At 37.5% G+C, this 25,502-nt stretch overlaps 1 protein-coding gene across 1 annotated transcript in view; it reads left to right on the forward strand.

Annotated features, from left to right (window-relative positions):
• Window positions 1-25,502, forward strand: part of LOC150100847 (voltage-dependent calcium channel type A subunit alpha-1-like) — a 1,659,894-nt gene that overhangs the window by 401,053 nt on the left and 1,233,339 nt on the right. Inside the window, exon 16 of the mRNA XM_090401918.1 lies at window positions 9,581-9,690. Within this exon, the coding sequence (XP_090258044.1) occupies window positions 9,581-9,690 (110 nt within the window). The remainder of the gene's footprint in view (window positions 1-9,580; window positions 9,691-25,502) is intronic.

Raw genomic sequence — 25,502 nt, forward strand, 5'->3', positions numbered from 1 at the left:
TCATCTCTTTCCTCATCCAGTCAAATTCAACTTCCGAATCTCATGTCACATTCTCTCTAGCATTCATGTGGAAGAGATTTTGATAATTATAAAAAAATAGTTCAAAAATGAGTGATAGTGGAAAAATGAGTGACTGTGATCAAGAAAGTTAATTTTGCATACCATGTGAAACATAAGGCAGTATAAACAAAGGAGCAACACTGACTCTACAGTGATTTGACTTGTGCATTGGATCTCACTTGGCCTGAACATGCCTTGCTTGTGAAGTTTTTCTATAGGAATAGGCATGTAAAGACTGGATAAAACGCTAGTGACACCAAATGCCATGTGGCATATGGCTTGTTGATATGAAGAGACAAGCATATTGACAGTCCAACCAAGAAGAGGGCATAAATCTGAAATTTTGCAAATGACTGAAGATACTATGACTTCTGGTTGTTGAGTAGTGAAATAAGAATGTTGTAGATTCATGCAGTTCATGTGCTGTAGCATGTTGTGTATAACAAATTAGATTTGTTATACATTAGAGTAGCAAACAGGAAATGCCAGTCTGAGTTGCATTGACATTTCGAACATTCATGGAGATGGAAAAGGATTAGCTTTGGAACATCCTGTGGAGTGACAAAGTTCATTTTCATGTTTGTAAGACAGTAAACACAAAAAAACTGCCACATCTGGGGTATAAAGAATCGCTGTACATTTCAAAAAGTTCCCTTACATTTGCTAAAGGTCATAATATTATTATTACCCCTTCCATGGAGTCGAGAGACTCATTGTGGGTGGTTCATTCAACTGACAATATATTTATCATATAGAATCTTAAAATCCTTAACACTCCTTGCATTAACAACTCATTCTGGTAATGTATTCCATTCACTGACAATTCTCCATGTAAAAACTCTACTTCTCACACCTTTCTTCACCACACTTTTACATAACTTCCAGGAATGACCTCTGGTTCTTCCCCTCTCACCTTCTACTCTTTTTATAATCTCCTCTGGAATGAATCTGATAAATTCCTCTCACTAACTTAAACGTCTCTATCATATCACCTCTCTTCCTCCTATCCACCAAACTCTGCAATCCACATTTCTTAAACCTCTCTCCATAGCCAGTATTCCAAACTCCTGATATTGTCTCAATCACTCGTCTCTGGACTCTCTCCAATGTTTCCACATCATGTTGAAAATCAGGTGACCAGATCTGATCACAATAGTCCGAGTGTGGTCTGACAGTCCCTTATACAGTGGCACAACCACTTCTTTATCTTTGCATGTTAGAGTACTTCTTATCTTAGCAGAACTACGATGTACAACCTTTGCACCACTATCAACATGCCCTCTAAACTTCAGTCTACTCTCAACCGTCATTCCCAAATCTCTAGTCTCATCCACTTCCTGCAGTACAGCACCATCGATATAGTACACAGCCTTGTATTTCTGCACTCCAAAATGCAACACCTTGCACTTTTTGATATTAAAACTACAACCCCACTCTTTTGTCCAAGTAAAGAGTCTATTCAAATCTTCCTGAAGGGATTCAGCATCAGTAGTGTTACTTATGATTCTTTCCAACTTTGCAGCATCAGCAAATAACTGAAGATCCAAAGTCAGTACACATGATATATCGTTTACAAACAAGTTAAACAGCAGAGGCCCAAAAACAGAACCCTGGGACATGTCATTAGTTACCCTTCTTTTTTGAGACACTGCTCCATCATATGCAGCCTGCTGGTATCTTTCAGAGAGCCAATCTCTGATCCATCTAACAAATATACTATCTGTTCTCATCGTCTGCAGCTTGTACACCAACTTATCATGTGGTAATCAATCAAACACTTTTGCAAAGTCTAAGAATATCACTGTATATGATTCTCCCTTATCTAACACACTCGCCACCTTATCTTAAAATGCAAGTAAATTAGTAAAACAGGACCTACCCTTTACAAATCCATGTTGACCATCATAAAGAATGTTTTGTCCATCAATCCAGTTCTGTATTCTGTTCCTCACCAATCTCTCCAACACCTTGACCGCAACTGCAGTTATACAGACTGGCCTGTAGTTGAAGACTTCTGTCTTAGAACCATGCTTGTAGAGTGGTATTATTTTGCCTTCTTTCCACACTTTAGGAACCCCACTGCAAGACTTTCATTAAATAACCAGGTTAAGGGCATAACCAACTGTGGTGCACATTTCTTAAGAATACGTGGATATATGTTATCCATTCCCACATCCTTATTCACATGTAACCCAACCAACATCTATACACCTCTGTTTCTTTCACTTCCAATTCTCCTAATACTTGCCTCTCTTCTATATATTATACTGGATTATTTATAGTAGTATGGTATACGCAGCTGTTAGTCTGCTGCCATGACTATCCACCAGTGTTAGTCTGCCTTAATTATTCTTCCTCTTGCTTGCCATGTAGTGGAAAAATTCCCTTGAGTTAGCCTTGGCCTGACTAGCCAATCTTCTTTCATACTGCACCTTTTCTTTCTTTACCATGCTCGTCACCTTTCTAGCCTGCACTTTATACTCTTCATGGATCTGATCACCACCAGCTTTCTTGTACCTCCTCCATAACATTTTCTTTTCCAGCACAGCTTGCTTGATTTCGCTGTTCATCCATTTCACTCCCACTCTATTTCCTCACTTAACCTTCAGTGTGTAGTCATATATTGCTTTTGTCAGCTACTGCCTTATGAGTTTCTATGCATTGTCAAAATCTTTTCCACTCAGCTCATATACCCAATGTACTGATGCTAACTGACTACAAAGCTTCCTATAATGACCTGCTTTATACTTCCACATGTATCCATTTTTGGCAGTGACCAGTTCTTGTTTCATCACTTCTGAAACAAGTACCTCATGATCACTCTCACCAACCAGCAACAGTGTCAACACTTCATTAACAACTACATCTTGTGAAGTTATCACCAAATCCAAAATTAGTTGGGCATGTGAAAAGAAGGCGATCCTGATTGGAGATTTTAATTACAGGAATATAGACTGGATGGAGGAGATAGTGTATGAGAACAAGGAGAGCAAGTTTGTGAGTAAGTTTAAATCCTCTGGTTGCTTCAATCACGTGCTGCTTAAGATATTTATCTCTCTGAAATTCCACAAACTTGCTCTCCTTGTTTCCATACACTATCTCCTCCTTCCAGTCTATATTCCTGTAATTAAAATCTCCAATCAGGATCACCTTCTTTTCACATGCCCAACTAATTTGCCTAAACATTTCACAATCAGTATTCTCTGCACTGCCTGGCCTATAACAGCATCCTATCAGATATACTAACCTGTTTATTTCAACTTCGCACCACACAGATTCAAAATCTGTGCATGCACTATCAACTTCCACACGTTGTCAACACAATTCTTCTACAATCAGTAACAGCACTCCACTCCTCTTTTCACTTCTCTATCCTTCTGGAAAATTATATATCTTTCTGATTCTATTTCCGACATCACATCCTCATCAGACAACCAAGTTTCACTTATTCCAATTACTTTTGGGCATACTGTCTCAATCAATGCCAGAAACTCAGCTCTCTTGTTTCGAATACTCCTTACATTTGTGTATAAACATAGCAATCGCTGTGTCTTTGAGGCCATTCAACCAGCACCAACATTCTCTATTCTATCTGCTATACTACACCACTCTCTTCGGTTTGACCACTCACGTTTCCCTGATCCTCACTGTGATTTCTATTATTACCTGTCTCATCCTTACCTTTATGCATTCCATCACCTTGTGCTGCTGCAACCACATCTTCAACCTCATATCCATCTTCCTCCTGCTGTATAATCTCTTGATTTGTGCTATCCTGTTTCACAGGTAGACTCTGATCATTTGCTACATTAACTTCTTGACTCTGTGCCATCTCAGAAAACAATAGCCTTTCTAAATGCCAAACACCAAACCCATTTGAATGTAATCCATCAACTTTATACCATTTGAACTTCCCTTCAAATTCACTCTGCAGATTTATAAATTGAACCCCCTTTGCCTGACATAACTCAGCCATATTACTCTTCATTATCTCCACTCCCCTTCTCAGTTCACTGTTATCATATCTGGGCAATATGCCTACGACTTTCCTAACAACACTATTCTTCTTTACCTGCTGTAACAACTTCCTCACGTTTCTAATAATATTCCTCTTCTCCCCAACTAAGGGAGAAGAGGAAAATTTGTGCCCATGACTACCACTAATTTTGATGCCCGGTATTTCCTTTTCTGTAACGCATCAGTTATTTCCTTCATTGTTCCACCAGGAAAGCATGTTTTTTGCACTTTATTAGTAATCACACATCCAATGATTGAGTCCCCCATACACTGATATACGACTATCTTTTGATTCTTTCTTTATAAGATTAACTTCCTCCTTCTCCTTATCATCAGCCAATCTCTCTCCTTTAGCTGTTTAATATCCTTTTCCAGATGTTATGGCTAAGTTTGTTATCAGGCTGCTTTTCTTCAAAGAAATCCATCGAACTGGACCTGTGACCTGCACAGTCATGGCTGCATGTTATCAGGACATGTTGAACAGTTTTGTCATCCTGCAACTGCAGCAAAGAGGATGCCTGAACATGGAGCACCTCCATACATAGAACGTGAAGTTAAACAATTATTGTATCAACATTTCTCAGAGAATAGAGTAATTATTTGCTAATTTTCCGTGAAGTGGCCACTGTATTCACCAGACCTTAACATTACCCTGTGACTTTAGGCTTTGGGATTTCCTCAAAAGCAGGTGTATCAGACCAAAGTTCTTCACTTGCAGACTTGAAATACAAAATGGCACATCATGTGTGAAACCTTTTGACAGATCAGTTGCATTTCACTGTAGACAGTGATATACAGTAGTATCAGCTACTGGTCCTGCACAAAGACCAACACATTGACATCACCTTCATTGATTATCCAGATCTTCTTGACAGCTCCTTCAGCATGTCAGCTCTATGTGATATGATTTTGGTATCAAATTATGTTATGAAATGAACAAAATAAACATCATCATATAACTTTGTTTGTCATTGATTCTGAATCATTTCACGGTCACTTACCATCCAGTTCACATTAATGTAATTTCCTCCTGCTCATAGCGCCATATTTCCCCTAATGGTCATTTTTAAACATTTTTTTCTTTTTTTTATTGTTAAAATCTCTTCCTCATAATCTGGTTATGGTATCCTCCAAGTTTGAGGGTATTTCTTCTACTGTTTCTCTCTCTCTCTCTACACACATTGCTCTAAATAAGGGTACTTTAATTTGAAACACCTTCTGTGTTTTACCATTATAAATTGCTTCTTTCTAATTAGAACAGTTTAAGACACAATCTTTTATTAGGACTGATCCTTTATCAATCCAAGTCAATCCTACTTTTTCCTAATTGGACTTGTGAAACATGGAGTATGTGCATCAACAAGACAAAACAAAAAAGTAATGCAAGGAGGTATACTTTGTAAATCAGAAAGTTGTGCCCTGCCATCAAATCAAAATGATCCAGTCATATTACTTTAATCTCAATTACATCCCTATTTTAGAAAATAGGGATGTAATTGAATTGACTTGGATAAAGGAATAAACCAAATATATAATTGGTAGCATAGCCAAGTGAAAAAACTTCCATAAACTTCAATTAGTATAAATACAATTTTAATACAAACTGTTTAATACAATTATACACTTAAATGTTTAATATACTGAAGTGTGTAAAGTACCACAACATCTAAAGTGCTGTGGTACTTTACACACTTCAGTATATTAACATTTAAGTGTATAATTGTATTAAACAGTTTGTATTAAAATTGTATTTATACTAATTGAAGTTTATGGAAGTTTTTTTCACTTGGCTATGCTACCAATTATATATTTGATTTATTCCTTTATCCAAGTGTAAGCAAACAAAGTTTGCTCCTGAAGTATTTTCAGGACTGGGGCAACTCATGGCAAAGGTGGTATAACTTCTCATCATTTGCCTTAGTATTCCATAATGCAAAGCACATCTCCTTGCAGACATGTATAATGCTATGCATTAAGGGAAGGGTCACAACCCAGACTGGTTTTGACCTTTATTGAGGTCTCATCAGTGGGAGCCAGACCCAGAGGTGGTGATACAAAGGTATCACCACCTCTGGTGAACCTTTGGAGAGGTCATATTTCCATATATGAGTTACCAAAGGGTGTCACACCTTGTTATTAAAATTCTCTGGATTAGAGATAGTTGATGGAAGTTTTTTTTCATTGGCCATGCTGTCAATTATATATTTGGTTTAATCCTTTATCCAAGTGTAAGCAATTAATTAATTATCATATGATGATACAACTGCCATGAGTTCCCTTTACGGGGAGGTACGGCACCATCTCAGTCCCCCCCCCCCAAATTTTATCCAGGCTCGGAACCGGCATAGCTGATGAATCAGGCCTATGGCTGGGTCAGTATGTTAAACATTTAAGTGTATAATTGTAGTAAACAGTTTCCTGACTGTAAACCACGTGTGTTCACGGAGCCGGTTTGCCTGCTTGCAGGATGAAAAACCCCAGATAAACTGGCGGAAAAAATCTGCTTTCCACACCCAAGACTGGCTAACTTGGCTATGGCTGAGGAAGATCCTTCAGCTCCTCGCGTCATCGACGGGAATCGAACTTAGGACATGCCTTCCCCAGGCATATGGTTGCAAAGCGCAAAGCCACTAAGCTAACCGCACAGAGGTTAAGCAATATTTGGTACTAAGTGCACTTAAGTGTACCATACACAGCTAAGTATTCTGATGATTGAGAAAGGATATGATTAGTTTCTCCTGTGTGTGATTTTATTCAATGGCCTTCGTTGATTGGTCACTTCTGCAATGAGCACTGGTGTCTTCCAGAATTTTTAGTAGCTTTTAATAGCTTTTGTTCAGTGAGCAGTCAATACTGCAACTGATTTAGCAGACAGAATCTGGTATTTTGGTCAATTTTTTCACTTTTTTTTTCTTTTTCCACATGCTGTAGAAACCCTTTATCAAAATAGTAAAAGGTTTATCAGAGCATCCTATGCTTCCAGAGCATTTATTAGAATTGTTTTGTTCATCAGTTGGGAAAACTTGGATTTGAATCCTATTTAAGACATAAGCAGCTTTTAAACCCTCAACTTCCCCCCCCCCCCCCACCATGAGACTGGCTGAGTTAGCCAGTCTCATATTGGGGGGGGGGGGTTTGAGGGTTTCCAAACAGCAACATTTTTAATTTTCTCTCATCATTCATTCTACATATATGGCCAAATAGATGTATTTTCCTTTTGATTATTTTCTGGATCAGGTTTTCTTTTGGTTGTATTTGTCTCTCTAGATTTCCTCATTGTCACTTTCTGTATCCAGCTTATTCTCAAGATCTTTCTATAGCATTCCTCTCAAATGCCAATATCCTCCTTTCAGATTCTCTCAGGAGTACCCAGGCCTCGCATTCATAGAGCATGCCGCTGAAGATACAGGTTTTTACGATGCGCAGTTTAGTTTGCATCTTTATAGCTCGGCTCTTCCATATTTTGTCCATGGCTTTTAAAATAGTTGTTGCTCTGGCTATTCTAATTTTTCTCTCTTTTTTTTTGGGGGGGGGGGTCCAAGTCATGCATCATGTGGCATCCAAGATATGTGAAGTGTTCCACATTTTCCAGTTGAAATCTGTCTATCATAACTCTCTTCAGTAACTCCTGTTGTCCGAATATCATTGTTTTAGTTTTTTCAAAGTTGACATTTAGTCCATATCTTTTTTCTTCTGTGTATAGTGTTTGTAATATCTATTCCAGCCTTGCTGCATCTTCTTCAATCAGGACGATGTCATCTGCAATGCAGAGGTAGTTTATTCTTATTCCATTTATTGAAATGCCTCTACCTTCTTCTTTAATCTTATCTAGAGTTCTTCCCAGATGTATGATAAAGATGATTGATGATATTGGGTCCCCTTGTCTTGTGCCTTGACTAGTGGCAAACCAATCTCCAGTCTCACCTGTTATTCTGATTTTTGCTATAGTTTTGCTATTCTTACCAACCAAGTCACCTCCCTGGCCTACTCTTTATACTACTCATGTCATTGATTGCTACAATTATTCATCTTGTACTGCCATCACTGTATCCTCTTCTTCCAAATTTCATGTTTAATCCCTTTATTCACACTTACTTTATTCAATCTTTTGACCTTCAGAATACATTCGCACATCAGTGTTGTTAAAAATCTTTTGGTCAGGTCCCATGCAGTATTTATCTCCTTTCTGCTTAACACCTCATTCCAAGTTATAGCTCCAAGCTGTCATTTAATCATTTCAAAAATAATAAAAGAAACATCTCTATCAAACACACAAAGCTCTACAAGCACTGAGTTATGCTAAGCTATGAAAAATAAACAAAACTACACCAAAACTCAAATCAAGATTGCTACTTTATTACAGAAATAAAATTTATCTTTTCAACAACCACTTTCAATGGACTTTCACCAAGTGGAATAAGTGTTATATTATGCTTATATGCTTATATAGAGAGCCATATAAGCATAATATAACAGATGTATTATTCAATATGCAATATATAATATGATATCTGTTATGTTATATCATTATCATTACCATCTGACTTCCATGAAGTCAGAGACTCATCCTGGGAAATTCACCCTATCACACACAAAGCCCATTCAGCTGTGCCCAACTGATTCAATGTGTCTACATGCACAAAGGCAATGCATTCCACTCACCATGCGAAAAAAACCTACTCCTCACTCCTCTGCTCACACCCTTCTTATGTGTCAACCTGACATAAGGAGGGTGTGAGCAGAGGAGTGAGGAGTGGGTTGCCCTGCAATCTACACTCCCTCAATCTGTCTTTGCCCTCCACATTCCAAATACCACTGACCACCTCTCTGAATCCTCTCAATTCATGGCATCACTCAGATAGCAGTTCGCTATTCATCACTCTTAAATACATCTTCCCCCATCTTGTATAGGAACTTGTCATGTTGTTTCTTGTGATATGGTGATGTTTTTGTGAAGTCCAAGAACAATTGCCATATATGAATCTTCATTATCCAACACATTCATCACTTTATCATAAAAATGCAAGTAGATTATTAAGGTAGGACCTACCTTTTACAAACCAATGACTATTATAGAGAATCCTATGTCTTTTAACCAAATCCTGTATTCCATTTCTCAGCAGTCTCTCCCACTCCTTAACCACAACTGCAGATATACATAATGATATATAATTGTGGCCAGTAGTCAGAAATATTAATTAAAGGTATTTTGTACCACAGATCAATAGAATTAATTACTATGAAAAAATTCTAAAATAGCTGAGTAACTTTCAAGTTGTGCATGTTTTTAAAATTTTGCAGACTATAGACTGAGGTATTCCTATGCACTAGTGAATGTGAGCTCATTAAACTTTATCTTACACACTAAGAACAATTAAAGCAGCTACTTAATCTCAAAACTCAGCAGTAAATCAGCATGCAAAAAAAAAAAAGTCAAATGACAAAGACCTACCATACTTACAGTAAATAAATCATCAGTTAATTTTATTGGTCTTTCTCTCAGGTCATATTAGGCAGTGTGTTCGAGGTCATATGGTCAAGCCTTCGTGAGGGCTCTTTTGGCCTTTCCGTTTTAAGGGCTCTGCGTTTACTCAGGATATTCAAAGTTACAAAGTAAGTAATGCATGGAATTATATTTTAAGTACCTTATTGACTATTGGCAAATCATTAAAAATGTTCTAGAAAAATGTTAAAACATTTTGGTATGCTCCCATGATGCAACACATTTATCTTAATAGTATTGGGAAAAACATGTTGGCACTAAATAAAATGTACAAGTATATGCTTATATAAGAAATATAGCAGTCATTAGTCTGATTTTGAGCATTATGGGTGTTTATTTTATTTTATTTTTATTTATTAATTTTTTTTTGACAGTTCACATTTTATTGTATTTCTAGAATACTCTACCCTTATGAATATGATGAACATTACTGTTTTGAAAGGGAAAAAATGAAAAATATTTTCATTATTATTATTATTATTATTGGCAACTCCAGGGAGTCCTTAGACTCATCAAGGGAGACCTTAAACATCATGTCAAGAACTATCCAACATTTGTGCAGTATCTATCATACTTTGCTTTGAACATATTCATAGTCATGGCACCCACAACAGATTCTGGCAACCTATTCCACTCATTCACTACTCTCTAAACACATAACGTAGTTCTAACACCCTTGCTGACTATACTCTTACTCAGTTTCCATGGATGGTACTTGTTCTCCCACCACCGCATCTGTTCTGAAAAATTTCCTCTGAATTAATCTTGTAAAAACCCTTGAGTAATTTGTATGTCTCAATCATATCATCCCTTTTCCACTTATCAACTAGTTCTGTAAACCACAAAACTGGTTCAGTTACCTCCCTACCATCGGCATTCATTAAAACCATTCTGCCATATACGTTCTTTCTTTTACTTGCAGCAAATCAAAAGAACTGTTTGTGATTCTCTTTAGGCTGCATTGCTAACTTCCTTTCATAATCTGCTTTTGCCTTTCTTACCACACTAGTTACCCTTCTGGCCTATGCCTTGGACTGTTAATTTGCCTGCAGGTCACCTTTCTCCTTACATTCCTTTCACTAATGTTTCTTTTTTTTTTTTTTTGCAGCTCCATCTTAATGATGATATTCAAACATTTAACTCCCACTTGATTTACTCTCCTCAATCTAGGTATGCAGTCTGCCATTATCACCCTCAAACACTCCTTTACCATTTCCCATACACTATCAACATCCAGCCTTTGCAGTTTTGCATGCCATGGCATTGATCCAAGCAATCTCCTAAGCTTGTCATACTTACCAGCCTATGTAATTTCACATATACCTTGTCTTTACTGAAAATTCCACACATTTAGCCACCTCCCAGGTCAAGGAGGTAAGATCATATGATTACTCTCAACGATTGGTGGCAACATGGTCATATTTGTTATAGACTCTGATGCAATTACTAGATTGAGCACTCTTAAACCTTCACATATATCTATATCTATATATATATATATATATATACAGGGTGTTCGGGATAAATTTGACAGTTTCGTAAGGAAAAAGAAAATCTTCTTTGTATCTATTAAATTTAATGAATTGACAAAAAAACATTACAGGCAGAGTTAATTACAATACTATCAACAAGATTTACTCAAAATAACCACCATTAGCATCGATCACAGCTTCAATTCTGCTTCGGAACCTCGAACAAGCTGATGCTACAGTCTCCCTGGGAAGGGCCGCAAAAACTGTTTTAATTTTATCCATTAACTGGGCTTTTGTATTACTGGAAGTGCGATTGGTGTCTTTTTCAACTGCGCCCCATACAAAATAATCCATGGGGTTAAGGTCTGGGGAGTTTGGAGGCCAAACATTTGGACTGGTGAAGTCGTAGAAATTTTCAGACAACCATTTTTGACTTTTCCCAGAGGTGTGGCAAGGGGCTGAATCCTGCTGCCATACATACGGCCTACCATTGGCTACCCTTGTTATCCAGGGCTTGACTACAGTTAGCAACTCCACGAACAAAGCCCGAATTCCAATGCCAGGGTTCTTCAACACCTGTTCCTGCAGATTTGCGAGGAATTCTGCTGTACGAACGCAATCAGATCGTCTGCTAGGGATCTTTCTTCTTGCTACATCCTCGTAGTCACCATTGCAAGTCTCTAGTTCATGCCTGATTGTTTTTACTGTATTCAGGGAGCATTGGGCAGCAGTCGTAATATCCTTATTTTGATGGCGGGCACGAATCATCATGATACAAGTTATTCTCTTCCATGATTCAGGTGGGTTCCAGCTATCCATCCTTTCTGACATCTTGTATATGAATGAAGAAGGGTCCAAACTTTTAAATGAAGAGAAGTGTGTGTTAATACATGTAACTTACGGAAAAATATAATTAATTATAAATATGTCAAATTTATCCCGAACACCCTGTATATATATACATACATATATATATATGACTACTACTATTAACTCAGGGTTGGGATATGTTCATTTTTAATATAAACTGACTAAAAACCCAAGAATTATAACAAATAGAAAGATATTAAAAGACACTGAAATTAATTCCAATGCTGCTGAGTGTCTTCTGATATGCTTTCGTAAGTGCACAATTACCCTCGTCAGAAGGGAAATGATGACTACTACTATTAACTCGGGGTTGGGATATGTTCATTTTTAATATAAACTGACTAATAACCTGAGAATTATAACAAATAGAAAGATATTCTTTCTATTTGTTTGATAATTACCTTCTGACGAGGGTAATTGTGCACTTACGAAAGCATATCAGAAGACACTCAGCAGCATTGGAATTAATTTCAATGTCTTTTAATATCTTTCTATTTGTTATAATTCTCGGGTTTTTAGTCAGTTTATATTAAAAATGAATATATATATATATATATACACACAGTGATACCCCGAAGCTACACGGTAGGTGGGACCAACGAAAAGTGTGTAAGTCGAATTCGCGTAACTCGGGGTATAATTTTGCATGTAATTTATATATACAAACATACAATTGGGACCAAAGGTTTACAAAAACACCTATATTTTTTAAGAAATATAATCATAATTGTAGTTTTTCGTACATAAAAAAAAGAAAGTTATTTTGATGTCGACGGTTTCATAAAATCTAATAGATTCGTCTGACGGCATAATGTCTTTTTCTTGTCACGCAAAATTTCTTCATAGCAAGCCAATGATTTTTTATTCCTTACCTTGTGGCTACAATTCATTCCTCGTTAGAATCTATGGCCTCCAAAATCTGTAAACCTTTCTTAATTAAGCTGAGACCTTTTGTTAATTTTGCAATTGTCATGTGCTTTTCTGGTAAAACTGGATCTGAGGTTTCGGTCTCTTCAGTAGCGAAGAGTCTCCAATATTGGAGACTCTTCACTACTGAAGGGTGTCTCCGATATCGGAGACACCCCAAGAATCTCTGATAATCCTTACAGCATCTAAAACATTAAACCATTTCCAAACTCTTTAACAGACAGTTGCTCATTTTGCCTCATAGCTTCATTCAGACTTGCAAACGAACGGCGTGCATAGTATGCTTTGAATGTTTTTCTTTTCTTGCTAGCTGTAGAAGAATTAGACCTGCTTCTTTTGGGCGACATAATTATTTTTTATGTGATAAAATTTTTATCAAGAACATAACATTAAACAATTGCAAGGTTTGTAGACTATAAAAATCGTGTATGAATGGAGACCACGCAAAAGACCACGTCAGTGCTTGTTCACAGCATGTGTGACACTGGCAAATGTGGCCGGCGCCGGAAAGATACGACTAGTGGTGAGGTGGGACAGGAATATGTACATATAAGAAATCGCGTAACTCCAGATTCGCGTAAGTCGGGGTATGACTGTATATATATATATATATATGAGGGTGGTCAGAAAAGTTCTCAGCCTAACAAATAAAAAACGAATTTGTAATTTCAAAATTATTTTTATTTTTCAACATTATCTCCCTTAAGACTAATACATTTATTCCAGCAATGCTGCAGCGCCATTATCCCATTCCTGTAATGGTTCTCAGTAAGATCTGCAAAATACCCCTCTATAACTGCAATCACCTCTTGATTCGAAGAAAAATACTGACCAGCAAGGAAGTGTTTTAGTTTTGGGAAGAGATAGAAGTCAGAGGGAGCCAAATCTGGGGAATAGAATGGATATTCCAACAATTCATAGTGCAGATCCCTTAATTGTGTGGAAAGGCTTACGTGTTTGTCACACATGTTGATTGGATTTTAACGGTATAGATGTGAACACAGATTGATAAGAAAATAACTATTTATTAACTTAAATGCTAATATTTCGCTGGTATTATATCCAGCATTTTCAGAGCATACAAACAAAGTTTGTTACAGTAGCGAGACAACTGCAATCTAGTGTAACAGTGGGACTAGTATCAGTAATTGTAGCATGCAACACAAAGACTAAAGTCCTAATTTTAATTCTAAGTTTAAAAAAATATATATATATTAATTTGGTCTTGGGATGACTGTCTCCCAAATCTTTGGTAGATTTATACAGCCATACTTGTTGAGGTTTGGAGTATGTTTCAGGGCTTCTGTTGATCCCAGGAACAACCTCTCTGACTTGTAAAAACTTCTGTGCAATACTTCTGTTTTTTTTCCAATTGATCCTGTGTGCAGGAGTATCCAAAGCATGGTCTGCCAGATCTAACTTGCCATAGTGAAAGTGCCGGATGTGGAAGCCAATGACTGTCTACCCTTCCTGGGCACATTTATCACATGTCTTCCAGAAGGTTCCTTATCATTCTCAGTTTATAGAAAACCCACACATACAGGGAAATATTTACACAAACAATCACACCATCACCCTTGTCAACAATATGGTATCTTAAAAACACTAATCCATAGAGCTAGAGCAATTTGTTCCAATGACATTGCTCTCACTGCTGAACTTTCTCACCTGTGTCACACCTTCCTGACCAATGGCTATAATCCCTATAAGATAGATAAAATACTAAATGCTCACCACAAATACCCCCCCCCCACTATCTACCACAGAAGACTACAACAAAACTGTCACCTTCCCATTCATTAAAGGCACATTTGAAAAGATATCTAGGGTGCTTAACAAACACCAACTATGCACTGTGTTTAAACCTTATGTGAAATTGGCAACTCTCATCCATTCACCTAAGGACAGATTCTTCCTTTATCACATCCAGGAGTCTATGAAGTGCCCTGTTCATGTCATCGAGCCTACTATGGACAGATAGGAAGAACTGTGGACATCCGCCTCGGTGAAACACAAAAAATATATCCGGCACTTTCGCTATGGCAAGTCGGGTCTGGCAGACCATGCTTTGGATATCCCTGCACACAGGATCAATTGGAAAAAAACAAAAGTACTGCACAGAAGCTTTTACAAGTCAGAGAGGTTGTTCCTGGAATCAACAGAAGCTCTGAAACATACTGTAAACCTCAACAAGTATGACTGTGTAAATCTATGAAAGATTTGAGAGACAGTCATTCTAAGACCAAATTAACATCTTTTTTTTTTTTAACTTAGATGGTGCCTAATTAGGACTTTAGTCTTTGTGTTGCATGCTACAATTACTCATACTAGTCCCACTGTGTTCTCTCTTGGTATAGGGTGCTTAGCATTACTACTGGGCCTTAACTTTATCATTTGGTTCAGAACTGGGTAGCCCCACTCTTTCACACTTTCATAATGTTAAACAAACACGAGGGTTGTAGTTTTAATATTAATAAGTGCAAGGTATTGCACTTTGTAGTATAAAGTTATAAGGCTGTGTTCTGTATTGGTAGAACTGTGTTTTAGGAAATGGATGAGATTTGACACCTTAGATGAACTGAAAATTAAGGACACATTTTGCAAAACCTGCAGATCACAATATTTACATTGAAAAATAGGGATTATTTTGCTCTCAGATTTGGTCACCTTGTTATCATAGAAATGTGAAAACATTAGAGTAGGTCTAGAGATGAGTGACCAAGGCAATATTAGACCTTTGGAAAGTTAGTTATGGAGAGAGGTTGAGATAAACAGGTGATATGATTAGAGGCACTTAAGTTAGGGAATTTTTGGATTAACATGGTAGGAATGATAAAAAGAGTGGAAGATGGGAAGGGCCACCACTAGAAGTTGAGTAGAGGTATGTGATGAGAGGTGTAAGGAGTAGATTTTTTACATGGAAATTTGATCAGTCAGTGGAAGACATTACCAAAATGCATTGTGAATGCTAGGAGTGTGAAGGAATTTTATTATTATTATTATTATTGCACCCTCCATGGTGTAGGCAGAGTCATTATAGGCAGAGTCAGTTCATTCAACTGACAATATATTCATCATACTAAATCGTACAATCCTTAACACTAATTTCATTAACAATTTATTCTGGTAATGCATTCCATTCATTGACAATTCTCCATGTAAAAAAATCTACTCTTCACACCCCTCTTCACCACACTCTTACATAACTTCCAAGGATGACCTCTGGTTTTTCCCCTTTCATCTTCTATTATTTTTATAATCTCATCTGGATTACTCCGATAAAATCCTCTCACTAACTTAAATGTCTCTACCATATCACCTCTTTTCCTCCTATCCACTAAACTCTGCAATCCACATTTCTTCAACCTCTCTCCATAGCCAGCATTTCAAAGTCCTGATATTGTCTTAGCTACTCATCTCTGAATCCTCTTCAATGTTTCCACGTCACACTGAAAACCAGGCAACCAGATTTGAGCACAATAGTACAAGTGTTGTCTGACCAGTGTTTTATACAGTGGCACAGCCACTTCCTTATCCCTACATATTAGAGTACTTCTTATCATAGCAGCACTATGATGTGCAGCCTTTGCAACACTAGCAATATGCCCTCTAAACTGAAGTCTACTTCAGTATTGAAGTACATCTACATACATCTATTAAAACTACATCCTCACTCCTTTGTCCAAGTCAAAAGTTTATTCAAATCATCCTGAAGGGAATTAACATCAGTGGGACTACTTATCATTTTCCTCAACTTTGCATCCTCAGCAAACAGTTGAAGATCCTCACTTAGTCCACATGATATATCATTTACATACAAGTTTTTCCAGTTGGTTATGTTATAAATTAAAGATGCCAAGAAATTATATTCTTGGTTTCATCCTTTATCCAAGTGCAAGCAAATAAAGTTTGCGCATGAAGTAACTTCAAGACTGGGATAATGCATAGCATTATTCATGCTTGTAAGGATATGTATTTTGCATTATGGGATAGTAAGGCAATTGATGTGAAGTCATTAGCCTGTATATATGAGTTGCCCAGTCATGAAGTTACTTCATGTGCAAACTTTGTTTGCATACATTTGGATAAAGGATGAAACCAAGAATATAATTTATTGGCATCTTTAATTTATAACATTTACAAACAAGTTAAACCACAATGGCCGAGGAACAGAACTCTGGAGCACGCAACTGGTTACCCTCCTTTTTTGAGACACTACTTCATCATGATGGTATTGTTCAGAGAGCCAATCTCCGATCCATCTAATCAATATATTATCTATTCTCCTCCTCTGCAGCTTATACACCACATTATTATTATTAACATCTGACCTCCATGCAGTCAGAGACTCATTGTTGGAGATGCACACTATTTCACACAATCTTCATCATCTGCGCCTTAAACTGATTTAATGTGCCTACATTCACAACACACTCATCAACCACTTTCCATGCAAAGAACCTGCTCCTCACCCCTCTGCTCACACCATTCTCATACAGTTTCCAGTGATAGCCTCTTGTTCTTCCCCTCTCTCTCTCCCATTCTATGAAAAATCTCTTCCATGTCAACCTGATAACAACCCCTGACTAGCTTATATGTCTCAATCATATCTCCACCTCTTTCTCCTATTCACAAGGCTTTGCAACTTGCATACTTACAGTCTTTCCTCATACTCCACATTCAAAACCACTGACAACCTTTGAGAATCTTCTCTGGACCCTTTCCAACACATCCTGGTCACCATTAAAACCCAGTGACCAGATCTGTACACAATAATCCACATGAGGCTTGATCAAGGCATTATACAATAGCATCATAACCTCTCTATTTCTGCATGTCACAGTCCACTACATAATTGCCATTATCCAATGTGACGTCTTCACAACTTGTGCAACATGACCCCTGAATTCCAGGTCCTTGTCCACCATCACTGCTAGATCTCCTCTACTTCCTTTAAAGTTTCCCCACCAAGTGTATACTTTGAATTCCTTCATTACTTACCAGATTTGCCAGTTTGCTTGGCCGGCAAATCTGGTAAGTAATGAAAAGAAGTCTATCTTCTTTCCAGCCAAAAGGCTGCGGGTTCGAATCCCGCCGTGGGCATGGATGTTTGTGATTGTCTGTGAAAATACTAGTGGTGGTCAGCAGTAGATGGTATTGGTGTAGATGATGAAGGTAGTTGCAGTTGATGGAGTGGTGGAAACGAAGAGTTGTAGAGTAGGTGCCCTCCCTCGATGATTCTTTGGGCTCCCTGGAGGTGTTATGTAATAATAATAATAATAAACATCTCAAAATCTTACATTTTGCAACATTGAACTGAAAGTTCCACTTACCTGCCCATTTATACAATGTATTCAAGTCCTCCTGTAAGGCCATAACATCAGCTTGATTCTACATTGCTCTCCCCAATTTTGCTTAATCTGCAAACAGCTGCATATCACTAGTTAAACCCATCCCAATATCATTAACATAGAAATCGAACAAAAATGGTCCCAAAACTGACCCCTATGGTACACCCCTAGTGACCTTCCTCTTTTGGGATACTGCACCCTGATATACATCTTTCTGATACCTATCTGACAGTCTGTCACTGATTCAGTTCGGAACTCTATTATCCAATCCCATCTGTTTCAATTTATTTAACAGCTTGTCGTGTGGCATTATATTGAAAGCTTTTGCAAAATCCAAGCACCACTGTATATGCATCTGTCCGATCCAATGTATTTTTCACCTTGTTATAGTACTTAAGTTAGTAAAACATGATCTCCCTTTAACAAACCCATGCTGATTACCACAGAGAATACTGCTGTTATCAATCCATTTCTGTATCCTACTTCTCACCAACCTCTCTAGTACCATCCCCACAACTCCAGATATATACAGATTGGTCTATAGTTTGAAGCTACAGCCTTATCACCACCTTTATGCAATGGAACAATTTTACCCACCTTCCACTCCCTGGAAAGGCAGGTAAAATCTTTCCACTCCATTGAAAGATGACCTACCAAATGGTAGGTCATCTTTCTTGGAGACTTCAATGTCAGAATTCTCCAAATTCTGACAGATGCTCTGATGTTTTCCAATATTTGTCTGTATCAATGTACTGATCATATACAGTTGAAGTCTCCAAGAAAGATGACCTACTGTTTGATGGGTCCTCTTTCTTGGAGACTTCAACGTTCACAACTCAGAATGGCTTCCCTCCTCTGGTCAAGCAGGCAAAGATGCTGAGCTTTTCACCAAAAATAACAGTATTTCACAAATTGTCCATCTGCCACCAGAATACCCATAATCCTTTCCACTCAAAAACTCTAGATCTCTTCTGAACCAGTCTTGATAACCATAACTTTATCAAAGTCTTCTACAGTCACTCATTCTTGTGTCTTTTGGCATTATAATAGTACTGAATGGCATGACCTACATGACTTGTACTCTTTCTTTCCTTGGATTGATTCCTGTTTTCAGTCTTCAGATTCACACCATAACCAAAATAACCTGAATAACCAAAATAATTCTTATTGAAATGGTGACTTTCATTTCCCCTCCCCACTTTGTTCAAAAGCCCAAATCACTATCCAAACCTTTGTTTTCCTTACATTCTCAACAAGTATGTCAAAGTTCAGTTCTGTATTGACCTTTGGCATACTTCTGATGACTTGAAACCAGAACTCCAGCATTCCACTTAGCCTTCAAGGTAGCATGCAAGTTGCAAAAATGCCATCAGCCAATCCAACTCTGACAGGACCAACTGCAACAAACTTATTTCCTGCTGAAATGGTACTTGAGTCTTCTGATTCCTCATAAAGGTCATCGTGCTCAACTTCTGCTTATCCATGTTTCCACTTCTCTAAGATAGCACCATTGCAACATCACTCAAATACAAGGCCGACCTCCAGATATCAGCCTCCTCCAATGTCTGCATTGATAATCAAGGCAAAGTACATCAGTATTACTGAGAACTACACACTACATTCCTCTCTGTCTTTTGTCAAAAAAAAAAAAAAGTCATCAGAAAAATCTTAAACATCTGGGATATCAACCTGATGGATCCCTCCCCCCATTTGTGCTTAAAATTTATGCTTTTAAGCTAGTACCCATCCTCAATCATCTTTACAATCTCTCATACTCAGCTAACATCTACTTTTCAGCATGGGAATTAGCCTATACCCAACCATTTCCAAAGGAAGGAGATGAAGCCCAGCCATCCAATTATTATTGCTCTCATTCACAACAGTTTCTGTTGAAAACAATGGAGAAAATCACCAGTAATCAACTCCTTCGCTACCAAGATACCCAATAGTCAATAATCAATAAACCACCAGTATTGATTCTATTGTTCTTGATCCACACCCATGTTATGAACTCAATCTTTGGAAAACTTTGCTAAAACCCATGCAGTCATTGGATTACCAGTTTCCTCTCTGGTCATTCACTGTATGTCATAGGACATCCCCCTAGGATATCTCCCCCTATGACTCTGTTCTTTTGGCTAGACTCATCTCCTATTCACAAGTTCCCTTCTATTACTAACCTCAAAGCTCATTCACAGTTTGCTGTTGACAGTACACCCCATTCATCTTTTTCATTTAACAAATCTTCCAATGCCCATCTATCCCAAGCTACAAGTTTTTCCATAGTCAGTCTTAAACACCGATTGTGTTTTTAAGAGTGACTCTTAAACACAATCAGTGTTTAAGAGTCAATCTTAAATCCATGCTGGATTTCAATGACAGAAGGAAAACCATCTCAACTTTAGTGCCACTGAAACACAGTCTTGTGTTACTTTGCTTGAAGAAGACAGCACTTCATCTCCTTCTGCCTTCAACAAATCCAGATTTTCATCCAAGAACAGATATCTCTTCTTGGACTTACTTTCATGGCATAAGCACATGTTCATAGTCGCATGATTAGCAGCAGTATATCACATTGGTGGAACCGTACTCCAGGAGATTGATCAGGCCAGGGATTTGGGAGTGTTGGTGGATAGGGAGTTGAAGTTTAGAGGGCACATTGCAAACGTGGCTAAATCAGCTCATCAAATCACTTGGTTGCTGAAAAATACTTTAACAAGCAGAGACAAACAGGTTATTGATATTCTGTATCAAGCTTTGATAAAACCCCATCTAGACTACTGTGCCCAGATATGGATGCTAGGGTTTCTTCTTGATGGGGAGGAGGTGGAGAGGATCCAGAGACGAGTGACCAAGATGATAGCAGGTCTATGGAATGAACCTTATCAGAACAGGTTGAAGATTTGTGGGTTGCAGAAATTAGTTGATAGGCGGAAAAGAGGTGATATGATTGAGACATTCAAATTGCTGAAGGGTTTCTATAAGATTAATTCAGAAGATATTTTTGAGAATAGGACTGGTGGTGGGAGGACTAGAGGCCATACATGGAAGCTGGGCAAGAATGTGGTTAGCAAGGGTGTTAGAGCTAGATTTTTTACTTGGAGAGTGGTGAATGAGTGGAATAAGCTGCCAGAGTCTGTTGTGGGTGCCATGACTGTGAATGGGTTTAAGGTGAGGTATAATAGATATTGTGTGAATGTCGAATAGTTGTTCTTAACGTGATGTTAGGGCCTCCCTCGATGAGTCTGTCGATTCCTTGAAGTTGTCCATAATAATAATAATAATAATCTGCATCCTAAAACTAAGTCTGCTTTTCCACTCAAAACATTGAGTACACATAGCAAACATAGCAACTCCTAACACTGTAATCACATATAGAGTATGGGCAGCAAAAAGCATTAAGCATTTCTAAAAATGCTTAATGCTACCTAGATGAGGACAGTTTGGTTAATTGGTGACCCTTCTCTTACACACTCACTCCAGTCACTTTATCATGGACATACTATTTCTACTCTGTACCTCTTCTACAGGTATTTTCATGGGCACTGTTCTACCAAACTGGCTGACACCATTCTTCCGCTCTCCCTCGAACCCATAAACAAATCAGCAGCTGTTAGTCAATAACCATTCACTATCCAGCTCCGAACATGCTGAACCAGCTTCTTTTACCCTGGAGCAATCTTTCTCAGACAGTTTTCCCTAAGGACTACAACCTTCAGTTGTTTAAAAATCAGTGTTTCTTCTTTCTTCTTGCACAGCACTAATATGCTATGGGTCTTGCAACCTCTTGTGTGTATGGAATTGATAAAATTTATTATTATGATGATGATGATTATCGTCATACAATAATACTGGTGCAAGAGCGAGAATGGAGAAAATATTTGTCGGAAATGTTTTGTAAGCGAATATAAGAAATGCAAATCATGAAATAATGAAGTGACTGGTAATAAGTATATAAAGCAGGACTGTCAAGGTGTTGTGGAGAATGTAGTGGAAGCAGTGAGTGATAGTGCACAAAATACGAATGAGAGTTTGAATGAAGTGGTTGGAAATAATGGGGATGATGAGATGCTAGTGCGGAAAGAAATTGCATGCTTGTGCTGATTCCTTCACAGAATAAAACATGAGCTTAAGCAACTGGAGTAATGATTGGCATGTGATACGGAAGGACAGAGAATGAAAGAAAGGGTGAATGGGAAAGCATAAAAGTGTGAGAGACTGGGAGAAAAGAGATAGTATTGTATGAGGATTCGATGATAAGAGGTGTACTTAATGAGAAAGTGACGAAAGCATGTTTTCCAGGTGTGAAGATAAAGGATATTGTCGATGCTGTAAGTATGCAGAAGAATGGAGTGAACAAGTTGATTGTATTGGCTGGCACAAATGATTTGAAAGGTGAGAAATATACAGTGAGAGAAGATATGAAAGAGTTGTTAGTGGAAGCAAAAAAGAAGAGCAAGAAAGTAAAGATTGTGAGTCTGCTGCCTCGGTATGATAGGATAGAACCTAGAAGAAGGGCCATGGTTGCCAATTAGAAGATTGGACAGGAGAAATGGTGTGCAGGCCTGTTTTACCATAGCAGAGGAATTTAATGTGGAATTTATGTTAATCTCTTTTGTTGGAATTGTGTGCCTTGTTTCCCCTATGTAGGGTAAGTTGTAGGTTCATTGGATTTTGTAAACTGCAGATTAGGCAAGGTCAGGAAAGGGATCTTTGGATGTGCTGAGTATACTTTTTCATTTTGCAGGAGGTTTGAAAGTTGCCTTAATATTGTATTTCTGTGATGTTCTCTTTATTTTTTATGGACTTGCCACTTCACCCCCACTAATAGCTAACTTTTATGTGGAAGACTTTTAGCAGTGAGTTCTTTCAGCAAGTCTGAAGCCCAAAATTTGACTCAGATATGTTGATGACATTTTTGCCATCTGTCTCTTGGCCGCCAAATATTACATTCCTAAACCACCTAAACAGACAACACAAATATATCCAATTTACGATCAAGATTGAAAACAACAACTGCCTTCCTTTTCTAGACACACTTATCATACATCTTCCTTCAGGCTGTCTGTCCTTCATGATCTACCACACACACACACACACACACACACAAAGCCAATATGTACACAAGGATTCATACCAACATCCAACACAAAAACTAGGGATCATCAGCACCCTCAAACATAGAGCATTAGCAATTTGCTCCAATGAGTAGGTGTTGAAGAAGGTATATGAAATCATTAGCCAAACCTTTATAAAAAATGTCTACAACAAACTGATAGTTCCCATAATCCTCTACAATAATGCAAAAGCACAAAAGAGTACAAAATTGCCAAAACCATACCATATGTTAGAGGAATATTGGAAAAATTAAATAGAACACTACAGAAATACAACATTGATTCCTGCAAAATTAAAAATTATATCCAGCTCATCCAAAACTCCCCTTCCTGACCTTGCCTACCCTGGAGTTTATATAATCCAATGCACCTACAACTTACCCTACATAGGGGAAACAAGGCACACAATTCCAACAAAAGAGATTAACATAAATTCCACATTAAATTCCTTCTCTATGGTAAAAGAGGCCTGTAAGATGTCACTTGAAACATGTCACAGAATTAACTGGAAAGGGAGACCAAGTCCCTACACCTCATCAAAACTAAACTTACTTTGAAAGAAAATTCAAGGAAGCATGTGAGATTCTGATTCATCATCCTAATTTCAACAAGAATGATGGATTAGTAATACCAAGTATCTAGAAGACCAATCTACAACCCATATAGCATCCAGAACATGATGGCAGAACCCATACACAAAAAAACCTTAAGACATCAGGACTAGAGATACATTTGATGTAGTTCCACTATAATTTTTTTTAATCATATGTAGTTATTATACTTGTGTATAAAGAAATAGATTTATGGATTTTCTTAATTTATTATTTATATATATATATTTACTTTTGCTGTATTTTATTTATTTATTTATTATTATTATTATTATTTTGTTATTTATTTATTTATTTTTCACCAGAAGTCATGCTTGATTAACAAAGCAGTTACATTTAGTTTAATTTTCTGTAGTGTCATGTAGCTTGTGTCTTGTTCATATGTTTGTTTTCCTGATGATGACCTCAATATAGAGGTTGATATGTCGAGTGTTATTTGCTTAATTATAAGTGGAGTAATTGCTCTAACATGTGATTTTGTCTCATAAATCATACAAAATGAATTAATAACTTATATAAGTTTTTATCATGCTATCACTGGAGGTATTCCACTTGTCAACCAATCTTTGCAACCAACACACCTTCAATCTATCCTTGTTGGGGAGCATTTCCACAGACTTGCCACAAGCTTGGTTACTCATCTCTGAATCCTCTCCACTACTTTCTGATCTCCAAGAAACCCAGTCGACCAAATCTGTCAAGAAACTGCCAAATCATAGCCTTATAAAGAGGATAATAACTCTCCTATCTATACTTGTTAGAGTGTGTGTTTCACCATTCAAGTAATTCTTTGAGCTATTTTATCAAACTTTTACAATATGCTCTCTGAACTGCATTATCCTCAAGTTCCTAACTTCATTGGTTTCCTATCCAGTACCATCAACATGACACGCAGTATATAACATTTTCAATCAAAAGTGCATAACCTTACATTTTGTAATATTAAATTGACAATCATTGTCCTTCACTCACAATGCTGATTTATTTAAATCATTGTATAAGGTGTCTACATCACCATAATCGACTATTGCACTCCAAGTTTTGCATTATCAGTGAATATCTTTCCCTACATCATTAATATACAAATTAAAGAGTAGTGGCCTTAGTTTGGAAATTTGTGGCACTCCACTAGTTAACCTCAATCTCCTAGATTCCACTCTGTCATATACTACTCTCTGGTCTTTAACTGTCAGCCACTCCCATATCCCTGCTACAGCTTCATATCCATTCCCATTTGCACCAACTTATGTAATAGTTTTCCATGCAGTATTTTGTCAAGTGCCTTTGCAAAGTCTAGCAACATGGGTATTCATTTCTCTTATCAAATTCTGCTGTCTCATTTATTATTATAACGTGACTAAGGTAGGACCTACCTTTTACAAAGCTAGGCTGCCCACCATTCGAATATCATATTCCTTTCCACCTACTGCTCGGTTTTACCTTTAACCAACTTTTCCAATACTTTAACTATCTCTCCTGAGATATTAGTTGGTCTGTAATATGCTCCTTCTTTCTTGGAGCTATCTTCTTTCCGCTCTCTTGGAACCTTGCCAGAGCTGTGATTTAGATCAAAC

The sequence above is a fragment of the Typopeltis vanoorti genome, chromosome 12, assembly GCF_054136105.1.
Source record: "Typopeltis vanoorti isolate ZY-2024b chromosome 12, IOZ_Tvanoo_1.0, whole genome shotgun sequence".
Taxonomy (NCBI): domain Eukaryota; kingdom Metazoa; phylum Arthropoda; class Arachnida; order Uropygi; family Thelyphonidae; genus Typopeltis; species Typopeltis vanoorti.